General features: G+C 33.2%; 1 protein-coding gene across 2 annotated transcripts in view; it reads left to right on the forward strand.

The window, feature by feature from the left end:
* LOC141845019 (toMV susceptible protein tm-1(GCR26)) overlaps window positions 1-25097 on the forward strand; it is a 45829-nt gene that overhangs the window by 14808 nt on the left and 5924 nt on the right. Inside the window, exons 4-5 of one of the 2 annotated variants that reach the window (XM_074733020.1) lie at window positions 3639-3854; window positions 3936-4149. In XM_074733020.1, coding sequence (XP_074589121.1) covers window positions 3639-3854; window positions 3936-4149 — 430 coding nt within the window. The remainder of the gene's footprint in view (window positions 1-3638; window positions 3855-3935; window positions 4150-25097) is intronic. The other variant, XM_074733021.1, reaches the window with a different exon arrangement.

Raw genomic sequence — 25097 nt, forward strand, 5'->3', positions numbered from 1 at the left:
AATCAAGAATGCACATAATCAAGAATTCCATTAGTGGAATGAGATGCAGCTAGAAAAGAAACATGATGATATACAAGTATAAGACACAATGTTCATAAAAATCTAGCTTTCAAAATTTTATACCTCTAAGGAGCTTAACCTTGCTCTATCTTGCCTTGCTCTCTCATATGCCCTATGTTGCATATGCCATGATTGTAACTTGACTTGTCATTGTGATTGTTAGAAAGCTCGTAAAGTTTACTAATCTATTACCTCTTGTTACCGCAAGATTGCCTTTTAATACCTTAGTTTGTCATTTTTTGCAATAACTTTGTACGTTAGAGTCTAAGTTCTCCCAAGGACATTACTTTTTTTTTTATATCAAAAGCATATCTCACATCTATAAAAATTTTGATTATTCCATCAAACATATTAAATTTTGTCTAACACCAATTGTGTCACCTGACATTATTTCCCATAATAACAATCTCTCAAAAATTGACTTACGTACTAAACCAATTCTTATTAGCATAAATATGGCAGGAGCATAAGTGCTTTAAAAAATGATTAGTTTCAAGAGATTTGCAATGCTAGTAGTCTTAGCCTTCTACATTTTGTTCCTTTGGCTTTGAGTTTCCAATACTCTTTCATAATAGATCCTTGTTTCTTACAGTAGTAGCACATGACATTCATCGCAATTTTAGATTTTGATCTAGATCGACTTTGATAGTTAGGTTCTTGCTTATATTTGTATCTTCTTTCAAATAAACCTTCAACTTGATTCTCCCTATTGTTGGAATTCCTGTTTAGTTCTTCTAACAACGAAGTTAAGAGACAATATCCGAATCTAGTCTCTTTATCATAGGTTAGTTTAGTAATAAGATAATTATAAGAGGGAGCCAAAGATCTCAACGACAATAATAATGCTAGCTTCATCTTTAATTTGAGCATTAATATTGAGAAGTTCTATTATGATTATTCAAATGCTCTTAGACAAAAGTAACTTTTTTCATCTCTTAAGGTGTATAATTGCCTCTTCAAATAAAGTTGGTTGCTAAGAGACTTTGTCATGTAAAAGCCCTCTAATTTTGTCTAAAGTTGACTTACAAACCTTTCCTTAGCAACATTATAAAGAATTTGATCAACAAGGCAAAGTTGAATGGTACTTGGAACACAAAGATCTATATTCTCTCAATTGATATTTGATACAGTGGGGTTTGCTTTTGTTCCTTTCAAAAGTTTATATAAGCGTTAAACATTCACTTTAATTTGCTAAAAATTAATTGATATACCTCTCTAATTTCTCCACCTTAAGCTTGGCTTTAAAAATCTTGGATAACATGGTTGGAGACAATCTAACAAACCATGTTGTGATAACACTAATACCATGAGGGTTAGAGAAGAAACTAATAATATAATTGCACAAGAACGAGACACTATTTTTAAATTTATGTAGTTCACTTACAAAATGAGAGCTATATCCATGAGGCAAGCGCAAAAGCTTTATTTGTAACAAAAGGTGTACAACCAAGAGTAGAAAATCACACTCACAAACTTTGAGTAGAAAATCACACTCACAAACTTTGTACTCACACCTTCAAGACTCTCTCTCAACCCCTTTCATAATGTTTATCGCACAATGCAAAGTGCTATACAATAACTCTTTTTATAGCCACAAGAGAGCCACATTAATGATCAATGTGATTACACCACCCCAAGATGTCATAAATGCCTTAATTCTTCAAAGTGCACATATCCAAGGCACCATGAATAATTTTAAAGAGTCTTGAGGAAACACAAGCATCATATCAGGGGCCAAAGGTTTTTACATAGAGAAACCAAAAACCAAATCTTAATCTTGAAGAGTCTCATGGTTTAAAATCTTGTATTTTGCTGAGAAGCATAGTTGAAACACATCTTTCTATTAAAATTTCAAAACTTGATTCAAGTGTTCAAAATCTTGAGCTATGTTTGTGTTTTGACTTTTGATTGGAATAATACTATTTTAATAGTGTACTAACGTTTCGATGAATGATGCTAGTGATAAACTGGAGATGGAAACAAGAAAAAAAAAGAAAAAAAAAGATAAGACAATTATATAGTTAAGTTTAATATTTACTTTTTATTTAAAATTCTACGATTTGGCATTATCTTGTATAAAGACAACCTACAAAAAAATTATTTCAATTTTAGCATGTCAAGGAGTGTCGAGTGTTGACATGAAATGATATTCGTTAACATGATTAACACAACAACATATGTGACATTGTATCAGTGTTAAGTAGTATGGAGTTTCGATAATTTATTGGAACGATGTGTTTCAACTTTCAACTATTTTGTCCGGTATGGTGGGAGATTTCAAACCATACTTGCTTCTAATCACTACAAATAATCTCCCCTATGTTGATCTTGCCGATGCGCGTCATGTTGTTTCGATACTCAACACATCTTGGCACATTACAACGCACGTCAAGACGAATTTAAGTAATTTTTTTTACCTTCTATAAAATTATAATTCAATTGATTATATAATTCATATAAGTAAATGTGTTAAATTGAAGAAAATTATAGAAGTAAAACATATATGATTTTATCTTAACATAAACATGAATAAAACCATCTTTAATCTATTTAGTGATTGACATATGCTTATTAAAAAATAGAAAATGTAAGTAAAAAAAGATTGAGTAAAATTGATACGAATTCATCTCAACATGCTTTAACACTTGCTAAAATATAGTAGTATAGTAGTATCAGGACGATATTATATTACTAAATTTAACTCAATTGACTATCTAATTGCTCTACTCTTATTTTTAATGTGAATTAACAACGTGAATGAGTATTAGCAAAATAAAGCTCATCTAAAGTATCTCAAAATGTTTTGATATATGCCAAAGTGCATTGAGTGTCAACATGATATAGAGCCGAACTTGTATTATAGTTAGGGCATGAAATGTTTGCTTTAACCCTTGTGCTCCAGTATGTAGCTGTCTTTTTTTTTGTTTTTCTTCTTTACATCTCCATTCATTCATCTCTAGTTTACTACTGACACCATACATTGACACTTGCACTTTGGCATGATATGGAATTGTACTGTACCAATAAAAAATCAATACTCTAGCATGACTCAAGGTACGACTCAAGATTCAAACAATGAGAAACTCATGATTTCCAACAAAGAAACCATGATTCCCAGTAGAGGGAAGGTACGGATTACATACAATTGAATTCTTTCTTTTTTCGATTTAGATTCTTATTTTACATAGGAAAGTAATAAAATCTCAAGTATGCCTCCTTATTGATTTAAAATGATTGTCATATAACATAAACCATTGTAGGTAGATTGTTAAGTTTCTGTGTCATTTTAGAGAATACATAAAATAATCAGCCTGAGTTGGTATCAGCATGGCTGTACATGTTTTTTTTTACTGATCTCATACTTTCATAACCTTTTAAAAGGATTTGAATTTAATTGTCATGTTTGACAGGAAATCAAATAATCAACAAGAAGAATTCTTCATGTTAAAGATTCAGTAGGCATCTTGATTATTTTTTTTGGTTATATTCTTAATGCATATGCCTTCTTTCTTGGGAGAATCTTACACTTTTATTTGTATTCATTAAATATGGAGTTTCAACTTTAAAAAAAATTACAGGTTTCAGTTATGCGAACAACTGTGGAGGAGAACAGGAAATTCGCTAGGTTCATAGCTGATAAAATCAACAAGTCATCATCACGAGTATGCATATGCTTACCACAAAAAGGTGTGTCTGCTCTAGATGCAATTGGGAAGCCATTTTATGATCCAGATGCCACAACTGTTCTGATAAATGAATTAGATGAACTTGTTGAGAAAAATGAAGAACGACAGGTTGTACTGAAAGTATTATTTTTCCCTTTTAGTACTTGTTAAATTTTGGTGTTTGACATACAATGAATTGTTTCTATGCAGGTGAAGGTGTATCCGTACCATATTAATGATTCTGAATTTGCAGATGCATTGGTAGACTCCTTTTTGGAGATTTTCTCTAGAAGTAGAACACCTCGACAAAGTGCAGAGACATTTGACAGCCATAGTTTGAAAATGGAGACCATGAACTTAATGAATTATACAGGTGCACAAACCATTTGGCGAGCTCCAATGGAGTTCCCTGATGCAAAATCAGGTTCTGTACTTGTTTTTCTATTCCCAACTCTCATATTTACCATGTGTAAAAAGCATATATTTACATGGACAATAGTTAGTTTCCAAAGCTTACTGATGAAGTCTAGGTTAAGTGTTAGGGAACATGATGGTGTTGCACAAGGCAATAAGTAAAAATCCAACCTCATTGACTTGTTTGAGGTTCCTTCCTTATTTTCTTCTTCAAAAAAGGAAAAAAAAAAGAAAAATAACAACAACAACCAAACTTTATCTCACTAAGTGAAGTCGGCTATATAGATCCTTCTACGTTATTGAGCTATATCCTCTACTATATCATCATTTATATTCAAATAAATTTTATCTTATTTTATTATTACTAATTAAGTTTTTTTGGGTCTTTCTTTTGCTTGTTTGATATACACATTTGTCATAGTTTTATATTGCTTAACTTAATTATTTATTGGTCGTTTAAGTACATGTCCGTACCATCTTAGATATGTCTTTTGGAGTTTTCCTTCAATAGGTGCAACTCCGATTTCCTTTCTAATATTTTCATTATTTATCTTGCCTATCCTTTTATGTTCACACATCCACCTTAATATTCTCATACTTAACTCTCATCTTCTATTTGTGTGCTCGAGTCATAGCCTAATATTCAATTTCATATAACATAACATGTTTAACAATTTTTTTATAAAATTTTCCTTTAAGTTTTAGAGGTACTTCACGATCACAAAGAACACCTAACACTTTCTTCCATTTCAATCATCTCGCTTGTATTCTATATAAGACATCTCTTTCAATCCTTTTAGCCTTTCGCAAAATTGATCCTAAAGACTTAAAACTCTCAGTTACAGGCAATTCGTCATCTTCTATCTTAACAATTATTCTATTACGTCTAATATTACTAAATTTAAATTTCATATATTCTATTTTTACTAAGCCTAAAACCTTTTACTCTAGTGTTTTCTACCAAGATTCGAGTTTAGAATTTACTCTATGTGTTTTATCTAGCAAAACAATATCATCTGCAAACAACATGCACTCGTTATTATATCTTGGATGTATCCAGTGAGTTCATTCATAATTAGTGTAAAAAGATAGAGACTCAAAGCTATTCTTGATGTAACCTATCTTTATAGGAAATGTTTCGGTTAATTCACCTGAAGTTTTCACTGTTATCATTATATCCTAATACATATATTTAATTAGTTCAATATATGTTATGTTAACATCTCCTTTTTCTAAAATTCTCCATATAATTTATTTTAGGATTCTATCATAACTTTTTTCTAAGTTGACGAATACTATATGTAAGTCTTGTTTCTGTTCTTGATACTTTTCAATTAGTTATTTAAGAAGATATATAACTTTATTGTCGACCTTACAAGCATAAGTCCAAATTGTTTTTCGGTTACTGTGATCTTCTTTCTTAAATTTTTTTTATTATTTTTTACTAAGGTTTCATGGCATGACTCATTAGTTTAATACCCTTATAGTTTACTCAATTTTGTACATTTCCTTTATTCTTATATAAGAGAATTAGAGTACTTACCCTCTATCGATCAGATAATTTTTTAGTTTTTAATATCAGGTTAAACAATTTTGTAAGACATTTAATACCTTTTTTCCCTGGACACTTACATACCTCTATCAAAATATCATTTGGTCCAATTACTTTTTCATTTTGCATCTTATTTAAAGCTTGTTCTATATCTAAAATTTGAATTTTACGATAAAAAATTAAATTTCTATACTCATTTAATCAATTTAAATTATCTAAGTTAAATTGATCACCTGAACCTTCATTAAAATGTTGATGAAATACCTCTCCCATTGCTCTTTTATTTCCTTATCATTTATTAGTATTCTATTTTATTTATCTTTAATATATCTTATTTGAATAATGTCTCTTGTCTTCTTCTCTTTCGCTTTAGTTATTCTATAAATGTCTCTTTCCCCTTCTTTTATATTTGATTTTTGATATAAATGTTCAAAAGTTTCATTTTTAACTTTATTCATTTTTTAGCTTCTTTCTTGGCTACTGTATATTTTTTAAAGTTTTTATTAACAAGTATATAATACCTTATAAGCTGTTCATTTTTTCTTCACATTTGCTTGTACTTTCTTATTCCTTTATCAAGATTCTTTACTTGTTAGTGCAGGTTGTTTTAACTCATCAAGTACATTTTTTATTACTATTTTCAACTTTTATATCATCTTATCCTATGTTATATTCAAGTCACCCTATATTTCTTTTAATACTTGGACTTCTATTCTCTCCTTAAATGTTTTTTGTTTCCCATCTTTTGATTTCCACCATTTAATTCTGAGAGTCGTGCATATTTTCCTTTTATTGATACTATGCTTGAGGTGTATATCCAACACTACTAATTTATATTGGGTAGTTAAATTTTCTCCGAGGATAATCTTATAATTTTTTTACAAATTTTTTTATTTTTCTTCCTAACCATAAGAAAGTTAATTTGCGATTTATTATTCTCACTTTTAAACGTAACTAAATATTCTTCTTTTTTCTTAAAAAAACGTATTAACTATTATAAGGTCATATGTTGTTACAAAATTCAATATATTTTTTCGTTCTTCATTTCTTGTTCCAAACCTATAACCTCTATACATCCTATCATGTTCCTTATTTTTTACTCCTATAAGCCTATTTAGATCTCCTATTTAAATTATTTCGGTTTGTGGAATATTTTGTAATACCTCATTTAGGTCGTCTCAAAATCTAGATTTGGTGTGTTCAACTAATTCTACTTGAGGTGCATATATGCTAATTACATTAATAGTTTCTTTCGCCACTACTAACTTGAGAGCTATAATCTTATCTCTTTTGCTAACTACTCCCACTACTTCATTCTTTGGTGAACTATTGACAACAATATTTACTTTATTTTTTATTTTACTCATTCTTGTGTGTTATAATTTAAATTTCGAATTCTCTATCATATCTATTTTCTCTCCTATCCATTTTATCTTTTGTACACATAAAAATATTAATTCTTCTCTTAATCATCGTATCTATTACCTCCATTGTTTTACTAGTAAGTGTTCATAGATTTTATATTCTAAATCTTAAACAATTAAATTTTCTATAATATTTGTTCTTACCTAACCTATGGTCTGAGAATTTTTGCATATTTAACATTACACCTAACTTCTCATGGAGATGTAGTGGTCCTTGCTAAAATGTTATAGTCCAGCCTTGCAATGCATTCCTTATAAGGAACATCCTAATATTAACACAATAATTTGATGGATCTATTCATTGAATATTTGCTTGGAAGTTCACGTTGGTTGACAACCTAACGTGCAATCCTCGCCCTTTTTCAACTTGGCTTGGGACCGACTTTGGCGGGTTTAAAAAAAAAGTTATTGGATTATTATTTTGAACCATATATATTCTTCAGTTAGCTTAACGTAATTTTTGTGCCTCATATAACTTAGATCAACAATACCACTGGATATTATGTTCATTCAATCATTGCAATATATTGTTCTATTATTTGTTTAGTGAGTATTTTAATCTTTATGATTGATAATCACATTGACCTTTTCAAAAGAATATTTCAGTATTATATTTTGTGTAATTTCTGAGGGTACCGATATTACTAGCAATATAGATTTACTGAAGTTAGTGGCATACAGGAAACGTGTAACTGACCCAAAATAGCTGACTCATGGGTAGTTATAATTTCATAATAAATTGCAACAATTTTGTACTTCAACAAATACACTTTTCTTAGTACTTTTAAGGTGAAGTATAATTTGAAGATGAGATGAAGATTTATATTAAATGAGAAGTTTGGATTCAGTTTATTTACTGCAAATATTAAAAAGTTATAAAGTCTTGCAAACTGAAGGCACTTGCTTAGAAGTTAGCAACCTTGCTCAGCATATGCTAGAATGTTGCTAGAGGAATCACGAATTTCATAATCATATTCATTGTTGTAGACACATGCCTTTTGCACTTGTTTGGTGATAAATTTTTTGGATGCATTAGTTAGTGTAATGATACTTGGATGAGTCACACAGTATATAATGGTAGAAACATTGTAGGGATGCTTTATAGGTGAAAATAAATGTCATAGAAAATATTTTAGTCATTAACTTTTATAATGAAAAATAAGAAAATATTGCTATCTTGATTCAGGGAAATTATTGTATTGTTATTCTCTAAAGAGAACTATTACACCATATATATATTATATATACACTATATATATATATATATATATATATATATATAATATACCCACCCAATGACAACTTATATGACATGACCCCTGGTCAAGGTTGACTATGATTTTGGGTTTTGATATTTGAGCAATATATTTGATGATTGTTGTAAGGGTGTTAAGTAGGTTAAGGTTGACTAGAATATTTGATTGTCTAAGTGGGCCAAGCTTGACTAAACACTTGACAAATGAGAAGTCCAAGTGGGTTTAGTAGACTAAATACTTGTTTCTTCTAAATAGTATAGTGTTAATGGAAAATTCTAATAGGTCGTGGAGGACTGGATGTTAGTCATGTGTGCAAAAGTCCAGACAAGTTAAATGTAACCGAATGCTTATAGAAATAAAAGTCTTGGAGAAGTGAACTCTAAATAAATGTGGAAATCTTAGAGAAGTGAACACTAGGCAAGTGGAAATCCTAGCAATGATGTTAAGCAAGTGGAAATCTTGATGGTGAGGCTAGTCAAGGGAATGTTCTAGTAGGCTGAGAGGGTAATGGGGGAAGTATCAGAGACGAGGAGTTCCTAGGCATACGAAGTCCCAATAGATTAAAATCAATTCGATACTATACTAGGCAAACTTTAAGTCTTGCTAACACGAGGTCAACATATACTAGACATATAAGGAAGTTCTGGAAATATGAAATCTTTTGGCATATTATAGACTTAGCCTTGGTATGGTTGAATTTAGAGTAACAATCGACTAACGGAGAAGGTTTAGTGGACTAATGGATCTGAAATCACGTAGTTGTTGTCTGAAAGGATTTAGGGTATGAGAAGTCGATTGATGTTGGTTAGAAGTCGACTGAGTAAGTGTTGACTTGACGATCAACTTGGGCTAGAATGCCAATAAACAAAATATTTTGTGGATCAATCAATTGAGTAGTCGATTGGTGCATAAATGTTGATTGATGATATATCAGTAGTTGACTGCTAACATAGTCAACAAACAATGTGGACATTTGAAGCAGATGATTCAGTCATGATTTTATTTGTTTCAATCTATTGATGGTAAGCAAGTAATCGATTGATAAATCAATTGCATGAAGAAGAGGTCTAGTTCCAAACAAAATAGGCTACGTGCCACAGAGGAGTCAATTGATGATCAGAGAGCAGTTTACTCATGTGAAGTAGTTGACTAATCTAAAGCAAGCAATTGGCTGATGACTCGTGAACAAAAGGACTATAAGTTGATCTTGTGAAGATTTCGAAGTACCACCTATGATTAGTTGCAGAGAAAGTGCTGTTGGATTCCACGACTCTCTTGAACAACATACAAGACCTACAGTAACCAAACAACAATCTTTACTTGTGTAACTTTTGTTATTATTGTATTTCATTTTTCTATTCAATTGTAATTTTGTCCGTCTTGTATTTGCCGTAAAAGGATAGGATTGTAAAAGGTTTTTTCATCTACGAAAGGTGTGCGAAGAAGAAAGTATAGTGGTGTTACCTAGAATGATCTACTGATGGATTATAGACCGTGGAGTATGAATTAGAGATTTCAAACCACGTAAATTATAGAGGTATTTGTGTTTACTCTTTTTATTGTTGTGCATGTAATTTGTTCTTTTATTATTCGTATATTCCACTTCGTACTAACGTTTTGTAGGAGAGAAAAAAAGAACGAACATAACAAAAATTACACGTGCCTATTCACCTCCTTCTAGTCATGACATACCTCAAGCTAGATGATGGATATTATTTGTTATATAAAATAGAAAATAACCTCATGGATAAAAATGGGAAAACTTATTGGACAAAGACAAATGCTAGTGCAATGGTTGAGAATCTTAATGATGTGATGTTTTGGATCGACCTTTTAAAAGTGACATTAAGTTTGAAACTGATAACTATCTTTTAGAGAATCTCATTGGCAAAGCCAATGATAGTTTTTAAATAATTTGGCATAATCTACTTGACTTAACATTAAATATATGATAGATTTTTACAATTTTTGAGAATAAAGTGGAAACTTGTGAAAGGTTGTACTAAATATAAAGTTATGGACTTAGACTCTCAAGATGAGGCATTATACCAGAAGGGAGACTCAGTGATGTTTGACATTAATATGAAAGAGAAGAGTATGTAAAGTTTGATCACCTATTCGTGAGAAAGCATAATGGAAGATAAATAGTATAATCTATATTTTTAACTTGAAATTGACAAAATGATTGATAAAAATTAGTTTAAGATTCTAATATCTATTTTAAGAGGGGTAAATTGAATGGTCACTTGCTTTATGAGAGGAAGAAGTTGCCAAGTCAGTTAGTGACTCTTATATAAGACTGGTAGAAGAGGAACAATATCTATTTTATGGTTTTTAATTTTGTGTCATGTCGGTCGACATGGATAGAAGTTATCATTCCATCCGTCGATCGACACCGACACAATACTAGCATAACAATCGCAAAGCCGTTGTGACCTCGTGGCGACTTCGCGAGGTCGCGGAGGGTGTCAGATCCCTATGGTAGTCTCCATAGGGGTGCAAAGGTTGCCATGACCCCCGCACGGCCTTCTCTGGGGCGCAGAGGCCATTGCGACCCTTGTGACGACTCCTTTTATTATTTTATTTTAATTTTTAAAAATTTAAATTTAAAGGTTATTATTATTATTTTTAAATAGGTATTTCCTTTTTCCTATTAAAATTTTCTTTCTTAATTTTTTCTCTTTTATCCATTAATTTTTTTTCCTCTTTCATTTATTAGTTTTTCCTCCATCAAAATAAATAAAGAGAAAAAAATACCTCTTAAGGTACATAGAGGAAAAACAAAACCTCATAACCTCTTTAAAGATGATTATTCTTTTTCCTTCGTAGATAAAAATAATTAAATATAATATAATTTTTAATTTTTTGAAATGTATTACTAGTAATAAACTAAATTAATATATATATAAATTTAATTTAATTTTAAATTGATCAAAATATATCTAAATTTAATATAATTTAAACCTTTTTGATGGACTTTAGTTAACCTAACCTAAATCGACTTTTACTCAATAAAAATCAAATATTTCACAACATAATATTAAAACTTAAACTCAATATTCAACATCTCAAATATAACTTCAAAATAAACATTTATAACGATCCAATATTAATAAAAATATTTTTAATTAATATATTTTATGTTAAAAAAATATTAAAATAGTACATAATACGATACCGAAACCATATCGTTCCAGTCATATATCGAAACTCTAGCACGGGTTGAAATTTTAAATCTTACTCTAATCTCATTTTAAATTATGTATACAAGATGAATGCAAATTAAAAAGAATTAATGATGAAATATACTATATTACAACATTTTAGACTTGGGAGAAGAGAGGAAACTTGAGATGAAGATTGAAAAGTAACTACTTCAAATTTAATGTTTTTTGATTAGTATCATCTCCCCCATTTCAAAATGTCTTGCTTCTCTCTCTGTGAAAAGTTACCTCATTTTATTCACTGCTTCAACCCCCCTTCCTTCCTTTTTAAAAGGATATAATGCATTTTTTATGGAAAAGTGGGCTTGCAACCATGCTTAGGGATGAAAAGAGGATCAAGGCATCCATTGCTTCACCTCCCTCTTTCTGCAATGTCCTTGCTTCCTCTCTTTCTGAAAGTTTACATTTTTCTTAAATAAATTAAAATTGCCCTCACTTTTTAAAAGAAATAATGCTTTTTTTGGAAATCGGGTTATGACCAAGATTAGGATTAAAAGGGGATGTGAGCATGCTCTACTTCCTTTCTTGTAATTATTGCCATTTGTTTTTTGCAATATCCTTGTACCTCTTTTCTATTTTTGTTAAAAAATTTGCCTTATCAATTCACTGCTTTCCTTAAATAGAATTGCCAAATTTTCTTTATAGGGTAGAGGGTAATTGAGCATGCACTGTTTCATTATAGTAATCGAAACCTAGGGAGCAAATGTTAGTGCAACAATGATCTCAAGAGTTTTTGGGAAATTGTTGGTACAACAATCTGTAAGTGGTTAGATTTAACCATATTACCTTATAGATGTTTTCATGTGTCTGGTAAAGATGTGTGTGTATCAAGTTTGCATAGATTTGACAGGTTGCAAATGAAGTGACTCGACAGAGTCGAATCATGTTAGTTTGGCTTAATGGCTCAAAGGTCTAGTACGAGAGACACTCAGAGGTAATTGTCGAGGGATGATGGGACATCCAAGGGACTAGGGAAATCCCAATGTGGTACACTTTCGGTGAGTAACATGGGCCATTTGAAAGCTCAACAACTTTAACGGCCTGAAACAAGGAGAACTCTATAGATGACTTAGCAAAGGATAACATATTGAGCAAGCTAGAAGTGCTTGATGCATATGAAGGATTGAAGACCTAATGGAGGTAATTTCTAGGTAAGCCTAATAAGAGGTGGACTACATAAGTAACCTAGCAAACGATGGTATGTGAAATAAGCTTAGAGAGCTTGGTGCTTTTAAAAAACTGAGAACTTGATGGAATTTCGACTATTGGGCAACATAAAGTTGCCACAAATGAAGGTTTGGAAGATAGCGAGCTATAAGAGATTGTAAGTGACTTGTAATCTAGGTTTATGCTTTTGGGTAACATGATCAATGGATGACGTGGATAAACTAGGTAGGGACTATCTAGTTAGCTTGTAGAGAGCCTTAGACCAAGGAACAATAGATTTCTGGTGTAGTTTATGGTCAAGCTTGGTCTTGAAGCTTTACGGGGGCTTACTAAGCTTATATTAAGAAAAGTTAGGATCCTTGAGCAAATTGTTTAAGTCGATTAAATGATGATCTAATTGATTGGAGTGTTAAGTAGATTGTAGATTTGATTGCAAACTCTCTGCTCAGAATTCTTTTTTTCTGTTAGTCTTGAGTTGATTGTTAATTCAATTATAAACTCTCTGCTCGAGAATAAAATTCTTTTTCTTGAGCTTGAGCTAATTAAACTAGGGTTCTAATCAATTATACAAATTTAAGTTAACTAAGACTTATTTGAGCTGTTGAACTGTCGAACATTGTCGTGCAATGCACAATTTTTAAATTCCAGTGGTTGATTGAAACTTTGTTCGAAAACTAACTATTGGCTAGTCATTATGAGCTACTCTATGAGTGTTGGTTGCGTTTTCTCTCAGTAATACTATTTATTCTAACAACTAAGTGGTCGAGAAAAATGACCAAGAGCTTAAGGAGTCCTTCTCTATGAGTTTTCATCAATTGTTCTCTTATTCTTATTATTTATTATATACTGTAATTCTAATTGTTATATGCTGTAAGAGAAGTTAGGTTTCTTTGCCTCTTAAAGGAAAAGCTTTATTGTGAAATTACAGGAGTGATCCACCTAATGGTGGACAATCCGTTGAGTAGGACAAGGGATCCAAACCACGTAAAAGATTGTCGGTGCGTAGAGAAAGGCCTCTAAAATGGCCAATATCTGAGACCTAGTCCATGAGAATTTCCTCAACCCTTGGAAATGATTAAGGGTGTCAAGCAAGTCATTGTACTCATATAGTGGAGAAGGAGATGGTTTAGTAGTTAGAAGCAATTAGGATTCGAGTAGGACTACTACCTAGGGTTGGCAGGAGACTTGATATTGTGAGCAATAGAGTTGGGAGAGGGATGATTGTCCCTGCAAATGAATACAAGTGAATGAAAAGAGAAGGGAAGGCATCAATTATCCTGGTGGTGGGGAGATAACCGGAGATGCGTTTAGGATTTTAAAAATTGGGAGGGAAGAGAAGCTGTAGTTATTCAAAGTTACCAAGGTAATATGTCGACAAATCCCTCACTGCATGTTCATCATCTGCACGATCATTGTCGCCGTGAGCTTGTCATATGCGCGATTTTTGTCTCTTGGCTCTCCATCGAATGTCATCCCTCGAATATGATACTGTCGACTCCTTTATATGCAACACTAGCTCTCTATCATCTTGTTTCTCTCTAATCACAAGCTTCTCTCTTTCAACTCTAAGATATGTGTATGTGTCATTATTACTCCTATGGTCTCATCATTCCCAATCTCATTGTGCCATTCGCCACCTCTGAGTGTACAATTGTCATCGCTTATTCAATCACCCACAACCATTGTTTGTAGATCAATGCTAGAAGCCGATCCTTTTTATATGTTGTTCGTCCATCATGGAGCTTTGGATGCACTTGATTTGTCCATTTTTTGCCCCTTGATTGTGATAAGTTGTCTCCACAGTCTCGTAAGTGCATCTTTCTTGGTTATTCATACCTTTAAAAAGGCTATTGTTGTTATTCTCTTGAGTCTTGTTGTGTCATTATGTCTAGTGATGTGTCCTTCAAGTCTATTCCTTTCTACCGATTTACACCATCTCTATTCAAGCTAGTCAAGGAAGTTCTTGCTATACCTACACCACTATCCTTCCCCTCTCTAATTGTGGAACACCCTCCACCTTCTAAGGTTCACTACATGAGGTGCCTCCTCTGCGGGTGTAGAATCAATGTCCACACTATGAAGATACTTCAACACATGCTTGAGACTTCCTATTTTGGAGCCATCAATTGTCATCCTAGATCTTTCTTTTGTCTTGGGCATTTCTATTGCTTTGCACAAGGGTACTCATAAGTGTTCTAACTCATATTCACTTTCTCAAGCCATCAATAGTCATCCTAAATGTTCATTTGATCTTGACATTTCTATTACTTTGCATAAAGGTACTAAAAACTTTTCCAACTCATATTAACTTTTTTGTTTTATATCCTATGCTTTATTGTCACCTATATATGTTGTCTTTATTTTCTTCTTTATTCTCACAGTCAACTTCCAGAAATATCTTAGAGGCACTTTTAGATGTTGGATGGAGGCAAACTATAGTGAATGAGATGCATGCATTTTAGTCTAATGACACTTAGAAATTTGGTGCTTCTCCCTCTTGGGAAGGATATAGTAGGGTGTAGGTGAGGTTTCTTACTCAAATATTCAACTTAAACTCGCTTAATGGCCAAGGGCTACACTTAGATTTATTATGCCAACTACCTTGATTCTCATGTGGCTGTGTATTTGACTTCGCATCTCTCTCCCTTGTCATTGTCTTTCATTGGCCTATTGATCAGCTTGACATAAAAAATGATTTTGCCCATGATATTTCGCAGGAGGATTGTATGGAGCAACCTCCGGAGTTTGTTGTTCAAAGAGTAATTGGTTCAATATGTAAGTTGAAGAAATTATTATTCAGGATAAAACAATCTCCTCGACAGGTTGGTTTGGGAAGTTTGGCTTAGCTCTTTTTCAATGTAATAAGACCATCAGTGGTATGGAGACTCACTCTTCCACCTCATTTCTTAACTAGGAAGATGTATTTTTCTTAGTCTACATTGAAGGCATTATCATTACGTGTGATGATTCCTCTAGAATTACATAGTTGAAGCTATCTCCATTACCATTTCCATACTAAAGATCTGAGTGATCTCAAGTTTCTTTTAAGTATAAAAATTGTTCACTTAGGAGAAATATCAGTATTTCACAATCTATGTAATTGATGTGCTTGAAGAAGCTAACATGGTAGGGATCAAATTAGTTGACATGCAGCCTAATGTTAGATTAGTACTAGGATAGTGGAGACAATAATTACTCGTTTGAAATATAAAAGGTTGGTAGGAAAATTAAACTATCTTACGTGTTAGTGTAATTAGACAATTTTTCCATTGGACTGCAACTATTAGGATTTTACATTATCTGAAAAGTGCTTTAGGGACATGTACTTTATTTTTTCATTGAGGTCATCTTCAAATAAATACTCCTATTGATAGATGATCTATATTTGGTCATTGTGTTTCTTAGGAGATAACTTTATTTCTAAGCAACATGTGAGTTCATTTGCATTAAGAATTTAATGATTGAGCTAGGATACATCCTTATAGTGTTGACAATCAAGTTGTGATGTTTATAACCCCAAATATTGTGTTTTATAATAGGACAAAGCATGTATAGATTGATTGTTGATTTTGAAAGTGCAATTTGATGAGATCATCACTTCTTTTATTAGTTCTAATAATTGGTTAATAGATTTATTAGCCAAATCATTAAGAGGGCCTAGAGTTTGAATACAATTATAACAAGTTGAGTTTATATAGGATTTTTGATATTTGCTTGAGGGAAGTGTTTTGAGCAAGGTTTTAAATTTTGAGCCTTGTCGAGGTTTCGGTCTTGGACCGAAACGATACAGTTTCAATATCGTATCGTGCCATGTCAGTGTAATTTCAATATTTTTAAAATATAAAATATATTAACTAAAAAAAAATTTTAATCTAAATATTTAAAAATAAAAGATAAAATATTTTTTTTAAAAAAAAATAATAGGATAATTTTAAGAGGTTTTAATTAAGCCTATTTAAATTATCCTAACTATAGCTTGAATTTGATTATTAAAATCTAAGTTTTAAAACTTAAGTTTAAAAAAAATTCTCGCGATTGCGACCGATACATGCGTGAGCTGCGTGACCGAGGCCCGCGCGATACCTCCGGAATGCTGTGCTGATGCTGGTGCTGGTCCGCTGGTGGAACGAAAATTTTTGCCAATATCGTGCGAAATGGTTCGAGATTTCAATCCTTGATTTTGAGCTCGTGTAAATATAATGTGTAAGTGGTCATAACCAAGGTTTAAAATATCGAGCCGTGTCGGAGTTTCGGTCCCGGACCGGAACGATACAGTTTCGGTACCGTATCGTACCGTGCCGGTATAGTTTCGGTATTTTTAAAATATATAATATATTAACTAAAATAAAAAATTTAATCTAAATATTTAAAAATAAAAAATAAAATATTTTTTAAAAATAATAAACTAATTTTATGAATTTTATTAAAGCCTATTTAAATTATCCCTAAACCCTATTTAAATTATCCTGAACTATAGCTAGGAGTTGATTATTAAACCTTAATTAAACCCTAAGTTAAAAAATAAAAAAATAAAAAAAAAGGATCGCGCGCTGGCAGCACGCTCGCCGCCCGCTGAGGCAACTCCCGGCCCCGCGCGTCGCCTCCGACGGCGTCGCCGGGCCCGGGCGACGCCTCCGGAGGCGTCGCCGGGCCCGGGCGACGCCTCCGGAGGCGTCGCCGCGCCCGGGCGACGCCTCCGGCGGCGTTTTCATGCCGGAAAAACGGTTCCGATGCTGTGCCGGTGCCGATACCGCGGCGGAACGGTAAATTTTGCCCGTATCGGGCGGCTCGGCTCGGCATTTTAATCCCTGGTCATAACATTCTTTATTCATTATAAAACCTATATAAAGCTAGATGGGAGTTGACTAGGGTTTTACGAGGAATAATTCTTCCACAATTATAATGACAAATAGTAAAGTCCGACAAGGATCTATGCTCTTATATATGCAAATTGTTATAAGAAAACATTTGACTATTTGTTTGATATGATCTTTTATAAGGGTAAAACTAATCAATGAAGCTTAGTTCTCTTAAGCATTATGCCTGGCAAGAGCCTCTTGGTGTTTGACCTTGGGTAATGTAATCAAGGTTTAAAATATCGAGCCGTACCGGAGTTTCGGTCCCGGACCGGAACGATACAGTTTCGGTACCGTATCGTACCGTGCCGGTATAGTTTCGATATTTTTAAAATATAAAATATATTAATTAAAATTAAAAATTTAATATAAATATTTAAAAATAAAAAATAAATTTTTTGATAATTTTATAGGATTTAATAAAGCCTATTTAAATTACCCTACATTATAATTTTGAACTATAGCTAGGAATTGATTATCAAACTTCAATTAATACCTAAGTTAAAAAATAAAAAAAAAACAGATCGCGAGTTCGCGACGCACCGCGGGCGGCTGCGCGGAATGTCGCGGGGCTCCGGCGGCATCGCCGGCCCTGGACGGCGCCTCCGTCGGCGTCGCCGGCCCCGGGCGGAGCCTCCGGCGGCGTCGCCGGCCCCCGCTTTTCCCCGATCTCGGCACGCGCGGGCGAGATCGCGAGATCGCGACCCCTCCGCCGCGCCGGAGGTGTCGCGCGACCCCTCCGGCGAGGCCGCCGGAGTCGCGCGACTCTGGCAGCTGGGATGGGCTGTGCCGGGCCGTGCCGGTGCCGGTCGGCGGGCGGAACGAAAAATTTCGGCCGTTTCGACCGGCTCGGCACGAGATTTTAAACCCTGAATGTAATAGACAAAATCATTATGTATTTATGCCCATGTCAAATAACACAACCTTATATTCAATATTAAAGAATCACATCATTGTAACCCTACAATGAATTTAAATGCACTTACTTGTAATTGCCACTTGGAAAGAAAAAAGTGAAATCTAATCTCAAAAATACATTAGTCAACCATTCAAACATGTAGACACATGTCAAAAGTTACATTAATTAGTTGCCCAAGTCATAACCTCTACCTAATAATTATCTTCATGCCTTCTCATTAAAGGAGCAATTTTCTCTTTTCTTTGACATTTTTATCATGGGCAAAGTGTGACTCCATTGTGCACATTTTAGAAACCTTTTGTCTTTCAAAAACCTTTCAGATTTGGTATTCTAATTTTGATCAACATGGAAGGTTCGAACCTAAAAATGATCTCGTCGTTCGAGCGGAGATAGGCAATCGGTAGATGGCCATGGCGCTGCGGGCATTAGGAAAGAGGGTTTCGCATTCGTATATGGTTTTTTCGAGTTTGTCCGAGGCTGCAAAGCCTCCCAGCGACGGGAAGCTCATCAATCTCTTTACCGCCATTAACCAGGCCCTCCACATCGCCCTTGACACCGATCCACGGTTGCATCCTAGATCCTTCTACCTGGACTCTTCACTTTCATTTCTTTTGCGTGATCGTAGATTGCCTTGGTTTTCCGTAATAATCAACGTTTTTGTGTGTGTCTGGAAAGCAGATTTTTAAGAACCAATTTATTGTTTTCTTTGAAAAAAAATCCATTATTGATGTTTTGTGTTCGTGCTGTTTGTTTAGAGGTATTTTGAATGATTTTCCTTGTTATGGCGATGACCCCACTGGGAGAAAGTGCATTTCCTTGTCATGTATTTTTTTTTAAATAAAATAGTTTTGTCACTCTATGATTATTTTTATTAGGAAGGAGATTATTTCTGTCAAGTATGGTTTTAAATCTTGTACTATATCGGGAGAAACAATCAAAACATATCATTCCGCTAAATTACCGAAATTCAATATTACTCAGCATAGATAATGTCTCTTTTCTTTATTTTATTTCCTTCCTCATTCAACATCTAATTTGTCATCAATACCATACATTGGAGTGTTAACACAATATTAGAACTAATTCGACCAATATCTTTACTTTGATCAATGTTGTTCCTCACATTTGAAAAATAAGTAGATGTTATGTGATAGGGGTAGGGTCCAATAAAGTGGACACCACCAACATTGGCAACTAAATCTCTTGTATTTTTTGCAGCACTATGCCATTAGATGAGTAAAGTTGAGCATGTATTAGTCTTCTTCTATGCCTTTTGCTTTACTTATAGCTGGGTTGCTCGCCTTATTTGTAATGCCTCATCTATCCACTCTGCAAAATAAGAGGTTTACACATGGCATCCTGTTTCTCACACTTGAAGGAACAAAATAGGATAAGAGAATATAACAAAAAGAGAAGAGTATATTTCAAAAATAAAAAGTAACACATCCAATAGAAAAAAGCACCAAGTTTTCTTTAAAGTTGCACAACATTGATCTTTTTCATCCTCTTTGCTTCTTGTTTATGTATTTTATTCTCATTCTCACTTTTTTTTTTCATTTTCATTCATCTATCATCTATCTTTATTGATTGATTGGAGAAGGTAGATAACTTTCTCTTCAAACATCTCTTGTCTCTTTAAATTGACATTGGACTTTTACATTAATTCTCTTTACATTTGCTACCTTTTAAAATATATATGTTGAAAATTCAAATTCACTCTCTCTTTCTCCTTTTATAGTGGATGTTAGAATCTCTTTTTTTTCATCATTTTTGTCGATTCCCATTGAAAATTCCAATTTTAATAGTGCATTTAGTTCATAGGAATAATTCCTTATGAATTTTTATGGAATAAGTATTCCTATATTTGGTTGAAAAAATGAACTCAAATTATTAATTCCAATCAAATTTCTATTTAACTATTCTTTATATGCATTCTTCAAATCTTTAAAGTTATATATATATATATATATATATATATATATTTTATTCAACTCTTGAAAATACATATTATAAATGAACAAAGCAGGTCGATTAATTTAGTTGGTCCAAATCTGATGATCAATTTGGTTGGACTAGTTCGATAATCATTCTATTTAGGTTAATTTGCTTGTTGATCCATACAACCAAGTCGGGTTAGTCAATCTAATTGGGTTGTCTGATATCAAGTCGGACACCCTAATTATACCAAGCATCTTGAATAGGCTAGGCTTGTTAGATTAGGCAAGCCAATCAGGATGAATGAACCAATTAGGTTGGTTGGGGTGGTTGAGCCAACTAACCAAATGGGTTTGACAAGTCAATTGAGTCAGATGGACAAGTGGATTGACTAGACCAATAGGCGAACCAGTTGGATTGATTGCATCGAGCAAGAAAGCCAATTAAGTAAGGTGAGTCAAATGAGTTGGTCAAGTTGCTTGTTGATCCATACAAACAAGTTGGGTTAGTCAATCTAATTGGGTTGCCTGATATATACCAAGCATCTTGAATAGGCTAGGCTCGTTAGATCAGGCAAGCCAGTCAGGATGAATGAACCAATTAGGTTGGTTGGGGTGGTTGAGCCGACCAACCAAATGGCTTCGACAAGTCAATCGAGTTAGATGGACAAGTGGATTGACTAGACCTAGTAGGCGAACCAGTTGGATTGATTGCATCAAGCAAGAGTGCCAATTAAGCAAGGTGAATGAGTCAAATGAGTTGGTCAAGTTGGAGGGATTTAATGGGCTAATCAAACCAGGAGGGCTGATCAACAAACCAATAACTCGTGTTGTGCTTGTACACCACCACTGAACTGGAGACTTTGCCAAAAAGGACTTATAGTCATAGTCATTGAGTGACAAACTTGAAGAAGTAACAAGCTTAGTAGTTCACAAGGAGATCTAGAATAAATGAAAATTGTAGGGTTAAAGAAAATGTTGCAACTGAGGCATGTTATTGCAAAGGTCTCTAATTTTGGACACCAATGTTAGAGATTCTGCTGGTAGACCAATTGTGAATGCAAGCTCTAGCTCTATGGCGATGAAATTGTGATAATAGGTAGCAAGGATTGCAGAGAGTTCGTCTCTTCAAAGGAGTTGAGAAGGTGGAGTTGGTTGTTGCTTGCTCATTTAGAGTGTGGAACAAATGATGTGGCTCACAAACGAACATTGCATGAGGACAATCACTGTCACACCTGGTGGTGTTCTAGTTGATGCTGCAAACGAAAGGTCAGAAGTTCAGAAGGATCTCAGATCTAGGAGATGTAGTGCCCAAATTTTATAAAGCCTCATGTCAAATATGAAGTGTTTGGATTGGAATCAGGAGTCACGAAGAAGCGTCAACACATATGTTGCCCAAATGTGATCAGTGATGGAGAGGAGATAGCTTGACTATGAATGTAATATTGCAAATGTGAGAAGTTTTTTTCGTGTGCACAGAAAGGCATCACAACAACACAGGGTACTCGATGAAGAACTCTCATATTCAAAACCATGAAGGGAGGCTTTATTAATGTGTGACAACACATAGGGTCTCTAATGGAGTTGTAGCACGTATGCACAAAGAAGTCTCAACATGCGAAGAATCTCACATGGAGGAGAGGCTTGCATGGGGTGTTTGTGTGGGGTGCTTGCATGGAGGAGAGACTTACATCGGTAGGTACTCTCAAGAGGAGACATTTCTATGTAAAGGACAGTTGAATCAGAGGTGGGGCTTATGATGTGATGTCAATGGGGATTGTGGTTTCATGAAGAAAGAATTATACAATGATGTGAGATAGTGAAGGGATTGAGAGACAAAGGCAGGTAACAAGCAACTACAATGTTGTCAGTGGTGGTCATAGCCAAACGGGAATATCTCTTTTGAGAACCCTAACCATAGAATGGGTGCTTTGAACCATATTAAGTTCAGGGAAGGAAATATTCTACCACATATTTCTAGTGGAATAATTACTTTGTATATGCAGGACTCGATATTGACTCCCTAGACCTAAATACCAATAAGGATTAAACTCATTACAACGATAACCTCATTATGCAATGCTCTTCAAGCTAGTTCCACATTTTAGAACATAGCAATCATCTTTTACACTCTAATTTAAATTTAAATAAACTGTCTTTTCTCTGCAACTTTCATTAAGTGATGTTTAGTTTCTAGTTCTTATCAAAAGATTGTTAACCATCATAAGAATATCTAGCTTTTATGTTTTATGTCTTTGTTAGTAGGACTTATCATACAACCCTCCCATATCGTGTGATGTGTGAAAAACATTGTCCAATGAGCCATACTCATCTATGAAAAGTGGAAGGAGAAGAAACATAAGAGGAGACTAAAAAGAGGAAGAAGAAATGTATGGGCTGTGGGCTTTGTGGCTCATACCTTAGAGTGAGGTAGAGGAGTCAACTAACATTGGGGCAAATGCCATATGGGAAGGGATGTTTGGGACTACTTGCATTGCTATTAATGGAAAGTAAAAGGAAGAATAGGCTTTTATAGCGATTGGAATTATGAAAGCAGAGAGGATTGTGGCTTGAGTTGGGTGAGCATAGAGAAATTAGAATGATTAAATTATACCTCATACATCTATATTAATAAAATAGATTAATGTAATCATATTAACGACTTCATTATTATCTTAACCTCTACTAATTAACAAATTTCTTAAATATAATATTTATGAATTTTAATAATGACTATAGTTACAATGATTTTATATATTAATTTTAGCTATTAATATTAATATTTATACAAATATCATAATTGTTGTAGTTAAGGTCTAGGTTTCAAGTTGGGTCGAAGTTTAGTTTTTGACAAGAATGAGTGAGTGCATTGATGTATTGTGTCGGTGACGACTTAGAGTTGGAATGAGAAAAGAGATAAATAAGAAAGACAATTACATACTATAAGCAAGGTTAAAATAACATTTCATGGCAAACTTTCTATCCCATCTTGAATGATATAGTTCTAACACTGCGTTGTAGTGACACATGCTATAAGAAAATAACAAACATTAATTGAATTCATCTTGATGTTTGTCATAGCATCTGAGGGGTATAGAGTGTTATATGGTCAGCACAAGTGATATAGAAGAGATTTTTTATGTTAGTTACTATCAATTTTTGGTAATTTAATAAAACAATATATTTTGATCGCATTGCTCAATATGGTACAAATTTCAAACCATGGTTGTTGTAAATGTATTTAATATTAGTTGGCTTTAATATTGACTTAAATTCTCCTATATTAACAAATTCATTAAACAACAACAATTTAATATTAGTTGGCTTTAATATTGACTTAAACTTAAATTCTCCTATATTAACAAATTCATTAAACGACAGCAACAACCAAGTCTTTATCTACTAAGTGGGGGTCGGCTATATGGATTCTCCTGTGCTATTGGGTTTGATCCCCTACTATATCCTCATCTATATTTAAATGAATTTGATCTTGTGTTATCGTTACTAATTAAGTCTTCTTTAGTTTTCTTCTTCCTTTATTAATATGTGTATTTATCATTATCTCACATCGCCTATTTGGGACATTTATTGGATATTTAAGTATGTCTATGTATCATTTTAAACGCGTCTTTCAGAATTTTTCCTCAATAAGTGTAACCCCGACTTTTACTTTAATGTTCTCGTTATTTATCATGTCTATTCTTGTATGTCCGCACATCCACCTTAACATCCTCATTTATGCGATTCTTTTCATTTGCTCATGTGTTCACTTTATAGCCCAACATTCAGCTCTATATAATATATCAGATCTAACAATTGTTTTATAAAACTTCTCTTTAAACTTTAGAGGCATCTTACAATCACAAAGAACATTTGACGTCCTCTATCATTTTAACCATCCTACTTGTATTTTATGTAAATATCTCTATCAGTGCCTCCAATCCTTTTGTAAAAATAATCCTATATATTTAAGGTTTTACAGATAATTTATCATCTCCTAGCTTAACAATTATCTTGCTATGTTTAATACTACTAAACTTAAATTTCACACATTTTGTCTATACTTTACTAAACCTAAAACTTTTTATTTCTAGTGTTTTTTGCCAAAATTTGAGTCTGACATTTACTCACGTCTCATTAACCAAAATATTGTCATATGCAAACAATATGTACTATAGTAATATGTCTTGGATGTGTCTAATTAGTTCACCCATGACTAGTATAAAAAGGTATGAATTTAGAATTGATCCTTGACGTAACCCTATGAAAATACTTCAGTTAATCCACTTGGAGTCTTCACTATTGTCATTACATCCTCATAGGTATCCTTAATTGTTTCAATGTACCTTACATTAATAATTTTTTTTAAAATTCTCCACATAATTTTTCTTGGGACACTGCCATAAACTTTTTCTAGATCAATAAATACTATGTATAAGTGTTGTTTCTTTTCTTGATATTTTTTAATCAATTATTTGAAAAGATGTATAACTTCCATTGTCAACCTTTAAGAAATGAATCCAAATTGAATTTCAGTTACCTTGGTCTCTTTAATCTTTTTTCTATCATTTTTTTAAAGTTTCATGATATGACTTATTAGTTTAATACCCCTATAATTCGTAAAAT

Source organism: Curcuma longa, chromosome 14, assembly GCF_044706935.1.
Source record: "Curcuma longa cultivar G26 ecotype Majalengka, Jawa Barat chromosome 14, ITB_CL_G26_1.1, whole genome shotgun sequence".
NCBI classification, from domain to species: domain Eukaryota; kingdom Viridiplantae; phylum Streptophyta; class Magnoliopsida; order Zingiberales; family Zingiberaceae; genus Curcuma; species Curcuma longa.